Source organism: Phallusia mammillata, chromosome 1, assembly GCF_965637545.1.
Source record: "Phallusia mammillata chromosome 1, kaPhaMamm4.hap1.1, whole genome shotgun sequence".
Classification (NCBI taxonomy): Eukaryota; Metazoa; Chordata; class Ascidiacea; order Phlebobranchia; family Ascidiidae; genus Phallusia; species Phallusia mammillata.
Genome location: NC_137252.1, coordinates 19,289,963 through 19,303,643, shown reverse-complemented (window position 1 = coordinate 19,303,643; position 13,681 = coordinate 19,289,963). Strand labels below are relative to the sequence as shown.

General features: G+C 35.7%; 1 protein-coding gene across 1 annotated transcript; it reads right to left on the bottom strand.

Annotated features, from left to right (window-relative positions):
* Nucleotides 1-2,207: 2,207 nt before the first annotated feature.
* Nucleotides 2,208-12,952, bottom strand: LOC145202870 (tubulin polyglutamylase ttll6-like). Its single transcript, XM_080075818.1, has 14 exons — nucleotides 12,616-12,952; nucleotides 12,118-12,286; nucleotides 11,911-11,951; nucleotides 9,477-9,595; nucleotides 9,231-9,361; nucleotides 9,010-9,166; nucleotides 7,240-7,383; nucleotides 6,928-7,086; nucleotides 6,701-6,853; nucleotides 5,279-5,460; nucleotides 5,022-5,210; nucleotides 4,601-4,769; nucleotides 4,274-4,483; nucleotides 2,208-3,329 (listed from the first exon to the last, which is right to left on the bottom strand). The coding sequence occupies exons 1-14, from the start codon at nucleotides 12,917-12,919 to the stop codon at nucleotides 2,643-2,645; spliced, it is 2,814 nt and encodes a 937-aa protein (XP_079931944.1). The 5' UTR covers nucleotides 12,920-12,952; the 3' UTR covers nucleotides 2,208-2,642.
* Nucleotides 12,953-13,681: the final 729 nt, after the last annotated feature.

Below are 13,681 nucleotides of genomic sequence, written 5' to 3'. Positions count from 1 at the left end.
ATTTTTATTAAATGTTTAACAATAAGAAAGTCACATAAACTTTGGTTATTTTTCAAAACCCCATCAAAAATATCCCTGTAAGCAACGTAATGCTTTGCCGAATTTGCGGTAAAGTTGCGGCAGACTATATTTATATTTCCGTTCAAGCGAGAATCCAGGATGAAAAAAGTCAATCCGACGTTCGCGGTTGGTGGCCTGCTTCTTCAAGCGTTGCAAAACTGTACGTCTGCTGCCACAAATTCCTCCTAACCCGTTTCGCAACATTAAAACAAGTTGCAAAGTCAATTTATGTGGAAATTTAAAGGTAAAGATATTTTATGCAGGCTGAGTGTTTCATAATCAACTATTTTATACACTTTTGTGTATATTACCCGAACAAAAAGTGTTCCAGTGTTTTTTTGAACACATATCCTGGAAACATAACTTTAATATGAAGTTCAGAATTCACCGAATGTCTTTAAAATGTAATACCCAGTAACTTAAAACCTCTAAATTTCTAAAAGTTGGTGTGCACTTTTCTGGAAACAGGTTAACTTTCTTTCCCCGCACAACGCTCGGCGTTCTTGCAGACAGAGAAATTTAAATCGCAAGCAGGAAACCAACGAAGCAAGAATGTAAACCGACAGATAGACCCGGTGTGCGCGAAATTTGTCTGCGAGCTATAAAAGTTTTTCATCCGAAACACACTTCGGGAAACATCTGAACTTTTTTTATGGTTAAACACAATGCAACATTTGAGCAAGATGTTCAAGAACGAGATACGGGTCTACCTACAACTTTAGATGCTACTTAACCCAGTTAAATCTTTTATTACGTGTTTGTTTTTTTGAGTTTATAAGTATGTGCGTGTTGATGTTTATTAAGCTTGATTGTTGAAACACACATTTCCTTCTTCGAGAGATAAATTTATATGACGGAATCTAGAGTTACAAAGATATTGGTCAGACAAAGTAAATGAGGCTTTACAAAGGTCACCAGCGGTGGTGACCCAAGAAAACTGTTGGTAGAGCGAAATCCGCTCTTGGCTTCGTCGAGGGTTTAAAGCTAGACAATAAGCACGCTTGTCTTCCGCTCGGCGCCGTACTTGGCTTATCTTCTAAACACGATTATGCGGTTTGTTTCTACATAACTTGGTATCTTAGGAACATTAGGTTAGTCGAAAGATGTTAATTGATCAGGTAATTGGATTAAAGAAATCATGACGATGCCCACGATATACCAAACAACAAATAGATAATATCGATTGCGTGTTTGCAATGCCGGATTTAAACACAATGCACCAATCCCAATTTGGGTACAAAACCTTGTTTGTCATCAGCACAACGCCAGAAACAACACATGGTTTGCTATTCCGTAAACGCTGTCCTTATATTCCAAAAAAGGTAAAAAAACACGGTGAAGCAAAAATTAAAAGGTATGCTAACGGCTGGATGTGAGCCTTAAAATTAATCCCTGTGTCATCACCGAATTGGCCCCGCCTAACGAGTGGCCAATTAGATTTCCGGGATACGTACTAACAGGTGATGAACGGAATTCTTCAAAATTTTCCCGTATTTTTGTCATGTAAACGGAATCTTGGATTGCACAAACCGACAGGTAGGCTTTATGAACATATGTTTAATTGCATAGGCTGTTAACATTTTCCGTTTTGTTCAAAGATAGAATTTGCGCAAATGTTTTCTTACAAACTAATAAGCTTACCAGTATTTTTTTTTAAAAACATATCAAAAATGTTGTTACCAGGTCTCCAAAACGTTGCTAGAGTAAGTGCACGCCCGCCCCACATTATAAATGCTATATTGAACAAATCAGCCTTTGTCATCACTGAATGGTTGTCAAAATGCATGCTTTTTTGCCTACAAGGCTTTTCCCCGATTAAGAGAACTACTGAAGCTTAAAATTGGTTTACGTCAGTGCGTAAGTAACGCTGTTTTACACGATTTGCAATCTGTTTCAACAGTGTGCAGCCTTAAATACACGATCTAGAAGTGCAAAGCGTCGGTAAAGCATACCAGGGCAGCCCTTTCCAAACGCTTAGACAAAGCCTCCAAATTCGGCTGTTGAAATAATAGTCTGTAGAAATTTTGCTGCCACTGATGTTTTCATAGTGGTTTTTGTGCTAGTCTGAATATTTATTTGTTTAATAAATTATGTGTACAAAATGATTACTATCGGTAATTGGGATTTTACAGCATATAGAATAAGTATAAGGCTTTATGCTTGTATTTGAAAACCAGTAAAAAAGCTAACAGACAATAAATACTTGTGTAATACAAAAATCGCATGGAACGCTTTTGGCAAATCAGAAAAGAAACATAAGGCAACAAAATATAAACAATAAGTTTCATTGCATAGGTCAACGAACACTGAAAAAAAAAACAATTGCAGGAAATTTACCAAGAAAAAACCTGCAGGAAATTCGCCGAAGCACACAAAAGCGCGTAGTGCGCAACAACAAAATTATAACCGGATTATTTAGGACTTTATGCCATGCTCCTTATGGTGGCGCACAATGAACACTTTTTAAATAGAACATAAGACATAAAGTAGACTGACTGCACAAATGCGTGCCGTACTGACAAAAAATCCACAATCCCTTAGGATCACAGAAGAATTGCAAATAAAAGTTAGACATTACATAGCTAAGTAAGAACACCGGGTGCACTTCGCTTCCCAGCCACAGCACTGCACGCCCGTTTCGGGTCTTGTAATTTTAAATTTCCAACAACCGGCCATTCTACGGTTGGATTATGTTGCTGGTAGTACGGAAACTTTGAAACTTTGCCAGTAAGGACTGTACCTATAACACCGTTAGCGAAAGTAAAGCCAGGTTTCTCGGTTCCAGAAAAATCACGTCTTCCATATTGTGCTGAGTGCTTTGTGTAAGCGCTAATATTTCGATCCTGTTGTACTCCCAACAGCGTGTGTTCTTTGTCAAGCTTTTTACAGTAGAGTCCAGGGGCATAAGAAAGAGGTTTTGTTGAGTATGAAGGCCTTGCGCTGGAATGGCTTGTTTTTGCACTCAATGTGCTGTTGGCATTGGAGCGAAAACTCCTCTGCTGTTCGTTTGTTCCCCGAATCGGCACGCGGTTGTATTGGTCTAAGGAGTATTGCTTCGCGCCGTAAGATGAAATAGGATACTGGGCTGTTACCAAAGTGCCCTTTCCATTGTACAAATGTCCGTGTACGGTATTTCGATTGACAGGCAATGTAAGATGGCTGCTTTGTCCACGAAAAGTTGAATTGATTACAATAGGTGGAATGATGTCATCGGAGCGATGAAAATGCTGCTGATGTAGCTCTATGCTATTCTTGTTCTTGTCCAAATCCTGCAAACATAACAAAATAGTTACGTATTCATTGTCACCATGCAAGCGAATGGGTAGAATATTTACTTACACCTAAGTTATTTGCAATTGATTAAAAAAAATGCCCATTTGTAGTTCAAATGATATTTAAATGTTATTTACTATTGATCGATTAACTTACTGCCACGCAGAATCTGCTCACTCAATTTCGCTTTCACGTTCTGGGGAACTTTCCGCGACGTAATATTTAGATAATGGGACGAAGCGACCTCTAAAGCCTTCAACTCACTGTTTGTTTTCTTGCGCCCAATCCGGTATTGCCCAGTAAAAACATCTTTTTTGAGCTTAATATAGCTGTTGGGAGCTGAAATCGGATGATTTATAAGTTTGCCAGAAGCGGTAAACGGTGCAGTACTTTGTTCAACCGCCGTCTTTCTTGGGCTGACACTATTATGCCAACCGATGCCAAGTTCTGCAGTAAAACTACAGCTGTCGCCACTTATGGTCTGCTGTCTTTCCTCCATACTTGAGCCAAACCAGGGAAACCGAAGGCGGGAATTTAAACTGAAGCTTGATTTCTGCTTGACCTGCCATGATCTGCTTCTCTGTTTGCTTGTATTTAACTGCGGCTTTTTTTCTTGTTTCTTAATGTGAAACGCGTCCCTCATACGAACATCTTTGAAATACCACGCCTTGCGATGACTGGATGTTGACATTAGACTGCCACAATTTAAAACCGAAGAACTTCTTTCCTGACATGTTCTCTGTTTATTAAGTAAAAATGTCATTTTTAAGACAACTATTCTGACAAAAAATGCCTGCATGAATACTGTTCTCAGTTATTTGATGCTATAGGTTTTTTTTTCAAAACATCACTAACATCTAGCGGTAGTTCGCAATGAAACGTTGTTTTGATAGGGTCGCTAAATAAACTTGACCTCAATGCAAATATAGCAACCACTTACTTGACCAATGCAGTTTTTTGCAATGCCAGTTGTGCCCGGTGTACAATGTAAGAGGCGATGTACTTGTTCAACCACACCGAGACTTCGTATTAAAGAATCCCGCTGCAAGAGGCCGCTTATTCTCTCCAATTCCTCGTCTTCGCTTATTTCCACTGGTTTTGACGTGTCAATCACGATTTCAACCTCTGGACTGAATTGACGAGACATTGCCTATAAAAAGGTTATTGAAATTTCAATTTATAAGGTTAAATTCGAACAATAAAAAACAACAACAAAGAAAGCGAGATATATGAATTCTTAGTAGATAATAATACACCTATGTCTTACCGCTAATTGTCTTGTAACAGGGCGATGGCGAAAGGGGACAATTCCCGAATGTTGTTTTTTGTCTCCTGTAGATTCGCCTGCCTCTTTCTTTAGGTCGGGTCTGTATGGTCTTCCGCGCAACATAGCTTCCCTCTTCTCTTGTTTAACACGAATTTCTTCCCTCTGAGCTCTGTAAGAATACCGATTTACAAAAAAACTGTTTTTCCGTTTTAACATATATCTGCGGCAGCTTTTAGTTTAAACGCTATGTTATATTCGGGTAAAGTATACTGTGTATTGTAATACATTCATCTTAACCAACCCCAAAATAGTCACTCCCAGATACACAGAGTGCAACTAGGGCACCAGTAAAACACCAGCAATCAATTATTATATGTTGAAGATATTCTGAACCACCACAAAAGTTATAAAATACACTTACTTTGCTGCTTCCTCTCTAGCTTTGGCTGCTGCTGTAGTTTGAAATAGTGAACAGCTGTTTTCAAAAAATCGGTCATAATTTTCAGATCCAGTAATGGGATAAATTCGTCGAAATCCATTTAAATGTTCATTTTCATACTTTTCCAGAGATTCTATGTACTGCTGTTGTGTTGTTTTAATTTCTTCTAATCTGTTTTGTATTGCAAAGTAAAGATGCAGTCAACAGAAGTAGTTTAATCACAAACACAAATTTTGTACCTTGATTCTCTTGATTTTGGTTTGGTCATTAATCTTTCTTTTACTCTTCGTCTGTCTTCTTCCATACACTTTCGGCGATCTACTGCCCTCAGATCAAGAAGGCTAAATGTGTCATAAAGTAAACCTTCCTTTACTTCTTTATCCAGTTTGGCATCAGTGTGAAATGATGGTGAGTGATTTACCTGCATATTTTTTGTGTTTATTGTTTTTAAGTATCCCATCAAAACTCATTGTGTTAATATAACATATGGTGTCCTATCTTTACATTTTTTTGCTTAGGGGTGGTGTGGGTGCAAAGTACAGGGCACTATCCCATACAAGGGTTAATCTTTTCATTGATTTTTCAACAACTTTAGGGCAAAAAAAATTACATGCCATATTTTGTCTGTGCACTTTCTGGAAAGTTCAAACAACTTAAATTTGGGAACCAGTGCTACACAGGCTACATATAATAACCCTTTGGTTGACAACACAAGTGTAACAAAAGATCCCACTAAAACAGCTAATTGGTAGCCTGATATGGCTTTGTAACCAATGTGATTGTTTAAACAACTGTATCAATTTAAATTCACAAATAAAGTTTGTCAATGTCACCCAGGTTACGTTTTGTCTCGAGCTCCCAAGCCAAGATCTGTTTCAGGCAGTTTATTACAAATAGGGCTGTTATCAAACAAATAATTATTTGATTTTTTTGAAATTTTTAATTATTTGAAAATTTACCAAATAACTTTTGACATATTTCAAATAATCAAATATTTTTTTCCCATGCAGTAAACCTCGATATATGTGCAAAATCAATTTACTTAAACACATTGGTGACATTTTTATGTAATTGCGGTTACACAGAAGCACTGCAACATATGTTTTCAGACTTATATTATTGTTCACCATGCCCACAAAACCCAGGAATAATGAAAGTTATTCAAGCAAGTGATTAAAATGTTATAGATCACAATTCAATTTAGCAAGCATTGAAAAAAGCTGAAATAAAGTAAAACATACACATGGAAATACATATGGTTTTGCCAAAGTACAGAGAATAACTAAAGCATGTCTCTATCTCGACTAATTTATTATTTTAAACAGAAAAAAATTGTAGCCTAGATTTAATGACTATCAGAGCTTACAAAATTTGTTTAGTAATTACAACTATCCTTTTTTTGTAATGACTCTGTGCCTTATGTATCAGGTATTCTAAATTATTTGAATTATTAGATTTAAAGGGAAAAAAAATTGAATATTTGGAAAATTAAAAGCCTTGATTTGATAACAGCCCTAATTACAAAGATGCGCTTGCACCTTAGCATAGCCAAATAGTTATGACCCATCATTAAACACCAAAATTAGTCTTGGGGTTTTGGAATTTAAATGCTTTTGTAAAAATGTATGGAACATTGCTAAAACGCAAACTTTAATTCATACCTCTAGAATCCAGGCTTTTAGCTTTTTATCAAGCATTACATCAAAACCAAGAATTTCAAAGCAGGCGCTGCCTCGAATATGGTTAGGAAAACAAGTTCTGTAGTTGTGTTTCAATATCGGATGTGCAGAGATAAGAGTTTTTATTACAACATCCTGCAAAAGTTAGATTTTAACACATCAACAGTAAAAAAACAAACACAAAATATGGGTTAATATTCAATAAAGACCTCAATGTTACTCCACATTTTTGGAACATCATATCCATGATCAGCTAACCACTGACAAACAGTGGCTAGTTTTCGTTTGCTTCCACATTCATCATCTCTTATAAAATCATCACTGCTTTTGTTGATTGCATAGTTTGTTAAATGCATACACACTTCTTCCTGAAGTAAGTTATAAAACAAAACAATTTAAACAATTGACAAACATTTATCTTGTTTTTAATGTAACTAAATACCTAACGAACTGGCATGGTGGTTAAACAATATAAAATTGACATGTTTCATGTATTTCTTCTTCCCCTGGCTTACACTTACCATGTTGTGATTGGTAGGTTCCTGATATTTTTTTGTTGCAAATCTTCCCAAACCTTCTTTGTACATAAATATCCTCAGAGGATCACAAGATGTGACTAACACATACAAACGGAAATCAAACTTGAAGCCATCAATCGTTAAACACTGAAACATAAAACATTTTCAAATCACCCTTTCTCAACAAAAAGTCTGTAAACTCAAATTAGTCAATGAAGCATTTTTAGGGTTTGGCAACCTGTGCATGACATAACAAAATTGTATTTAATATCATACCGTTTGTATTATTTTTACTTTTGTTGCGGTAATAAAAGTTTATGCTAATATAAACTGAAATAAACAATGCACTAAATCAATCAACTTTAAATACACATTGCCAGTCATATACACAAAGAACATTATCTGAAATGGGCTTGGGTGTGTTAATGTTTAATCTAGTATCCAAAAATAAAGTTTTTTACCATACTGTTCAGTGCAATTGTCTTGCTATGAGTTCTTTTGCTAAGTAAAATTAACTCAACTCACATTACCACTGTACATACACTATGGTCGTGTTTGAAAACGATATACATAAATCATCTTATTTCACATTGGGTGTCATGTTTTTTTGTGGCCTGGTTGTTTTCATACAAAATGCATGAATACACAAGCTAAATTTGTGCCCAATGATGAGATAGAAGCAGGTAAAAGGCTGAGCTGTTGGATGAAACACAGAAATCAATATGCTGGTAAATAAAATATTTTCCATGTTTTTGTTCAGAAACATTGTTTTACTGAAGAAATCTAATACATAATATAACTATATATTACATGTTGTGTAAAAAACTGCAATTTTTGATGAGCCAGATGAAGTTATTAAAAGAGCGATCTGACAGGCAAGCCACAGGTTCTCCACCTTTGGTCTAAAGAAGGTGTCACCAAACTTTTTTCACAGCGGGCTGCAAATTTTAATAATCATGCACGAGGGCCGCATGCTTTATAAGCCCTGACGAAGCCCTTTCCAAACTTAAACCTGCGAGGCAGTTTAGACAGGACGGCCAAGGGCTTATGTCTTTCCACAGTGCCATTTGTATTCAGATGACACCGTTAAATTGCAAAATTATGAAGGCCAGGTAAAATGATGCCAAGGACTGGATCCGGCCTGAGGGCCGTAGTTTGGTGACCCTTGGTCTAGAGCAGGGCTTCTCAAACTTTCTTGCTCTGCAACCACATTTTAGAAAAGAAATTTCTATGTGACCCCTTGATGAGTATAGCCTATACACGTGAAAGATATTACAATGAACATCCATTAAAAATAAAAAAAGACCTACTGTAACGGAAAATATTCGGTGAACAGTTCTTTATGATGTCATAACCATTTTTACAATTTCAATGACATATAGCACAGAGTAATAGCCAAGCTATTCTGCACAAAGGTAGAACAACAACTTAAAGATGACAAAACTGGCCGAGAAAATGATTTACGCACGTATATATACCATTTATTGTAACAATGACATAATAATGCATGATGTTTCACGATCCAAATTTGGGTCTCGACCCACAGTTTGAGAAGCCCTGGTCTAGAGGATATCTTGGCTGTTTCGTGAAATGTGTCAATTGACAAACAGTATCTCTAACATATTCTACAAACTGTCCAATTTTTAAACATTTAGGATTTTTATATTGATACACTCATAAACCAAAATAATCCTTAGACCTATAATCTAAATTTATTAGACATAACAGCTTGGAGTATGTGCTATTAACACACATGAATTCAGTACGAATTACCTTATTTAAATATTGCTGACAAATCATGTGTTCACCAGGTTTGATGTCTTTTGGATTTTTTGTAATAAAGATTCCACGACCTTGACATCCACTTTCTGGTTTGCAGATAAAGGTTTTGTTTTTCTTTGACCGACAATAGGCTTGAAAGTCACTGTAACTAAAATTGAAAATCGGTTGTGATAATCACATGTCCGTTAATGTAAACAGTAAATACTATTTACTCAGCAGGAAGACACCATGTTTTGGGGAAGCAAGAATATTCTTTTGGAAAGAGTTTATGAAGGCGGTTGAGGTTTCTAGCAAGAAAATCTTTTCTGCAAATTTCATTCATTCCAGGAAAATGATTGATTTTCTGTTTAAAATAATGGCAAAAATCCATAAAACCATAAAATATGTGATAAAATGCCTGGCCCATAACCCACTCAAAATGTTAATTTGGACACAAATTTTGAAGAAAAAATACACACCTGAAATCGTTTCATTTCCATTACTCTTTCTAAAGAAACGGAATAGTCTGTCCAAAAAACTGTCCAATCTTCGTCTTCTCCTACCTCCTTCATTCCAAACTTTCTGCTCATTCTTCTCACTGATTGCAATATACAGTATATATAGTTTAACAAATGATTCAAACTTTGTTTGCAGTATTATACATAAACAGTATCAACATATTGTTTGTTTATTTATTTATTTATTCCTTTGAACTATTATAATAAAGATAACTAGAAGGGTGGCTTAGCACATTTTACTATAGCATATACACTACAACCTATTCTGCAAACTGTAATATATTCTCTATATTTATTTATATTGGGTCCCATATTAGCCAACATTTTTATAATCTTGATTTGTTTCTGCAGGCAGAAACTCATGGGTCCCCAAAACCGCAAAGTTGTAAACAGACAACCATAAGAAACGTTGCTATAAAGTCAAACACAGTGATTGGTAGTGTTACTTAAAAAAAGAAGTTGTAAAGTACAAACTGTCCAAATCTCATGCAATTGAGACATTTTTATAAGTTTGTGTGCCTAAATAGCATAAAACACTGACATCTCAAAATGGCATATTAAACAAACTGTCAAAATGTATTGTTAATTAATTCACCCATTTTGGGGGGTTGGTAGGGTAAATATTAGGGCTGCAGGGTGAAACACAATATTCGACAGCTACAAATGCCAAATTCAAAAAACTATCAAAAATTCATCCAAATCGGACGTTTTATAAACAATAGGTGGCTTAAGCACTAAATATTGGGCTACATGGTGAAACACAATAATCGACGCCCTAATATGGAACAATGAACAAACTGTCCAAATTTCATCGAAATCTGACATTGTTTAAAAAATCACCCATTTTTGGAGTCTAGTGGGGTAAATATTGGGGCTACAGGGTAAAACACAACAAACGATGCCCTAAAATGGCACAATGAACAAACTGTTCAAATTTCATCCAAATCAGACATTGTTTAAAAAATCACCCATTTTAGGAGGCTAGTGGGGTAAATATTGGGGCTACAGGGTAAAACACAACAAACGATGCCCTAAAATAGCACAATGAACAAACTGTCCAAATTTCATCCAATTCGGACATTGTATAAAAAATCACCCATTTTAGGGGGCTAGTGGGGTAAATATTGGGGCTACAGGGTAAAACACAACAAACGATGGCCTAAAATGGCACAATGAACAAACTGTCCAAATTTCATCCAATTCGGACATTGTTTAAAAAATCACCCATTTTAGGGGGCTAGTGGGGTAAATATTGGGGCTACAGGGTAAAACACAACAAACGATGCCCTAAAATGGCACAATAAACAAACTGTCCAAATTTCATCCAATTCGGACATTGTTTAAAAAATCACCCATTTTAGGGGGCTAGTGGGGTAAATATTGGGGCTACAGGGTAAAACACAACAAACGATGCCCTAAAATGGCACAATAAACAAACTGTCCAAATTTCATCCAATTCGGACATTGTTTAAAAAATCACCCATTTTAGGGGGCTAGTGGGGTAAACATTGGGGCTACAGGGTAAAACACAACAAACGATGCCCTAAAATGGCACAATAAACAAACTGTCCAAATTTCATCCAATTCGGACATTGTTCAAAATTTACCCATTTTAGGGGGCTAGTGGGGTAAACACTGGGGTTATCATGACAAACGAAGCAGATGGCACATCTACACAACTATATCTACCATCTGTGAAAGTTTCATCCAAATCCATCAAACATTTCAGGGCAAAATGGGGTGGACAAACTTGGGAAGAAAAAAAAAAAAAAGAAAAAAAAAGAAAAAAAAAAAAAAGAAATCGAGTAAAATCAAGATGTGTCCCCTTCAAGGAAGGGGACCCATAATTATCTTTAATGTCATTTAATGTGAATGACTCTATTTCAAACAAATTCCCTAATTAACAATTCAATAATAGTCCTAATTTAGGATTTAAATTTTTATCATTGTGTGTGTTCTTTCTTCTGGCGCTTGAAACTATCCGACAGGGTTTCTTTCGGTGGTTTCTTTTCCTGTCGAACCCCACCCTCTTTCCTAACACGGGTGGTTAGTTTATAGGACCCCCTCGACTGGTCCCACCAACGTTCCCTCCCCAGTCGTGTTAACCATCACTGCGCCAACCTAACTTTCTTGTGAGCCCCAGTCACATAACGCTTTATAATACGGTGTAGCTGCAGCGCGTTTTGGTATCATCCACCAATTGTGCCCTTTACTGTTTTGCGCTTAATAACGTTTTAACGTTGCGCAGCTATTTCCGACTTGGTGATTGTTTTTAGTGCTATTGTGTCGCTATGTTTTCTTTCACCAAGCGAAATAAACTCAACAACAACTCAAAAATAGGGCAGAAAAAAGTTTGTGTATCGGAACAAGTTATAAGTGACACAAAAACACTTACCGCTTTCATATTTGCAGTTAGATGTACAAATGCCAATCCATCTAAAAAAAATTCAGCATGTTTTGGTTGGAATTAAAAACAACATACAAGTTTAAGGTCTTAGTAGAAAAGATATTTTACTTGTAATCTACAGTATCCAAATCAGATTGCAGTACGTTTTGTGTAACAATATTGCACACTTGTATCAAAACAACTCTATAGTTTTACTTTTTTTTCTTCTTTTTCTTTTTTCTTGATGGGCTTGAACATGTGACTGAACCAAGATCCTCATCCTTTTTGGAGATGTCATGATTGTCTTCACCAGGAACTTCAGCACTTTCTCCAATATCCGGTATTTGGGTTTCATCAGTGCTACGCAGAGGAAGATAAAGTTCACCTTAATAAAAAACAAGCAGTATGTTATCCATAGAATGAAAAGATAGCAAAACAGCAAAACACACAACAAAAGCGTTTAACTCATGTAGTTGAGGCTGGGTAAGCTACATGTAGTTATATGTAGTTGAGGCTGGGTAAGCTACACGTTTAACTCATGTAGTTGAGGCTGGGTAAGCTACATGTAGGATAGACAATTACCATTTTTAACACTAAAAGGAACAAACTTTTTTATATTTTTGTTTTTCTTTTAATGCAAGCAAGTCACTGTGCACTTACTAGTAGTCATGGATGTATATAATTATCACATAAATTAAAACTTGTTTGTACAACCTTGAAAAGGTGTATCTTCTGAATGTGGTTTGGCATTGTCCTGTATTTTATTCTCATTGATACTACTTGTTAAATCGCCAACATCTTCACCAGTGTGATTAAATGGTAGCAGTTTCGTGAATCCAATCGACATCAATGATGAATCTATGTGTGGTTTATTTGCACTTGATTCATCAAGCTCACTTTGTTTGTTGTCCATTTTATCTTTGTTTCGATCCTCATACAGTTTTATTTCTGAATCAGCTTCCTTTATAAAAGAACTGACAATACCTGCAGTCATGGTCCTATTCTCATTTTGTGCCATTTCAGCAACTGTTTCTATGCACAAAAAAATAAAATATTATTTAACTATTAAACAAGGTTTTAGTACTAAACAACTACATGTTATTATCTTTTGAATTAAGGCAAATACAGGCTGTTCTGATTAATCACATAGTTGTTTGTCACAAAAGCTAGAATCAGTAGAAAAATCTCAACAAAAAGCATTTGAATTCATGTGTGACTTTATTTAAATGAAACACAAGCAATCATCATTGATTTGAAATATCCAATTTTGTTGAATACAATTTAAATTGTTAAAACTTATTATTAAAGTAACATTTTGCAAATACAATGCTTTAGTAGTTGCATTAAATCGTTTTTGAATAACAGAACTATTACCAATCACAGAGCAAATTTATTTTATGTTTTACCAATAGATCTTACATTCATTTTGGCATGATATTCCTAGCAATGTGAACCACAGGGAATGTGTCTAGAAGACAATTTATTTGAACTTTGCTGAAACTATTCACAAATTCAAATATTACTATCCCAGCCTGCAGAGTATGGCAGCAGCACACCAATTTTTGTGGATCCCACGCAAATATTTTGCTTATTTAATTGTCCTGTCTTGATCTCTATCACTTACTTCATTACTCCTGAAATTGGTCTTGCACTCGACTAAAAGGTTGTGAATCAGCATGCAGGATATGTTAGTCGTGCATGCCCAACATCTCATTGGGAGATGTTTAGCAGACTGGCTAATTCAAATTTGAATTGTTAACTTTTAAACCCAATATTAACA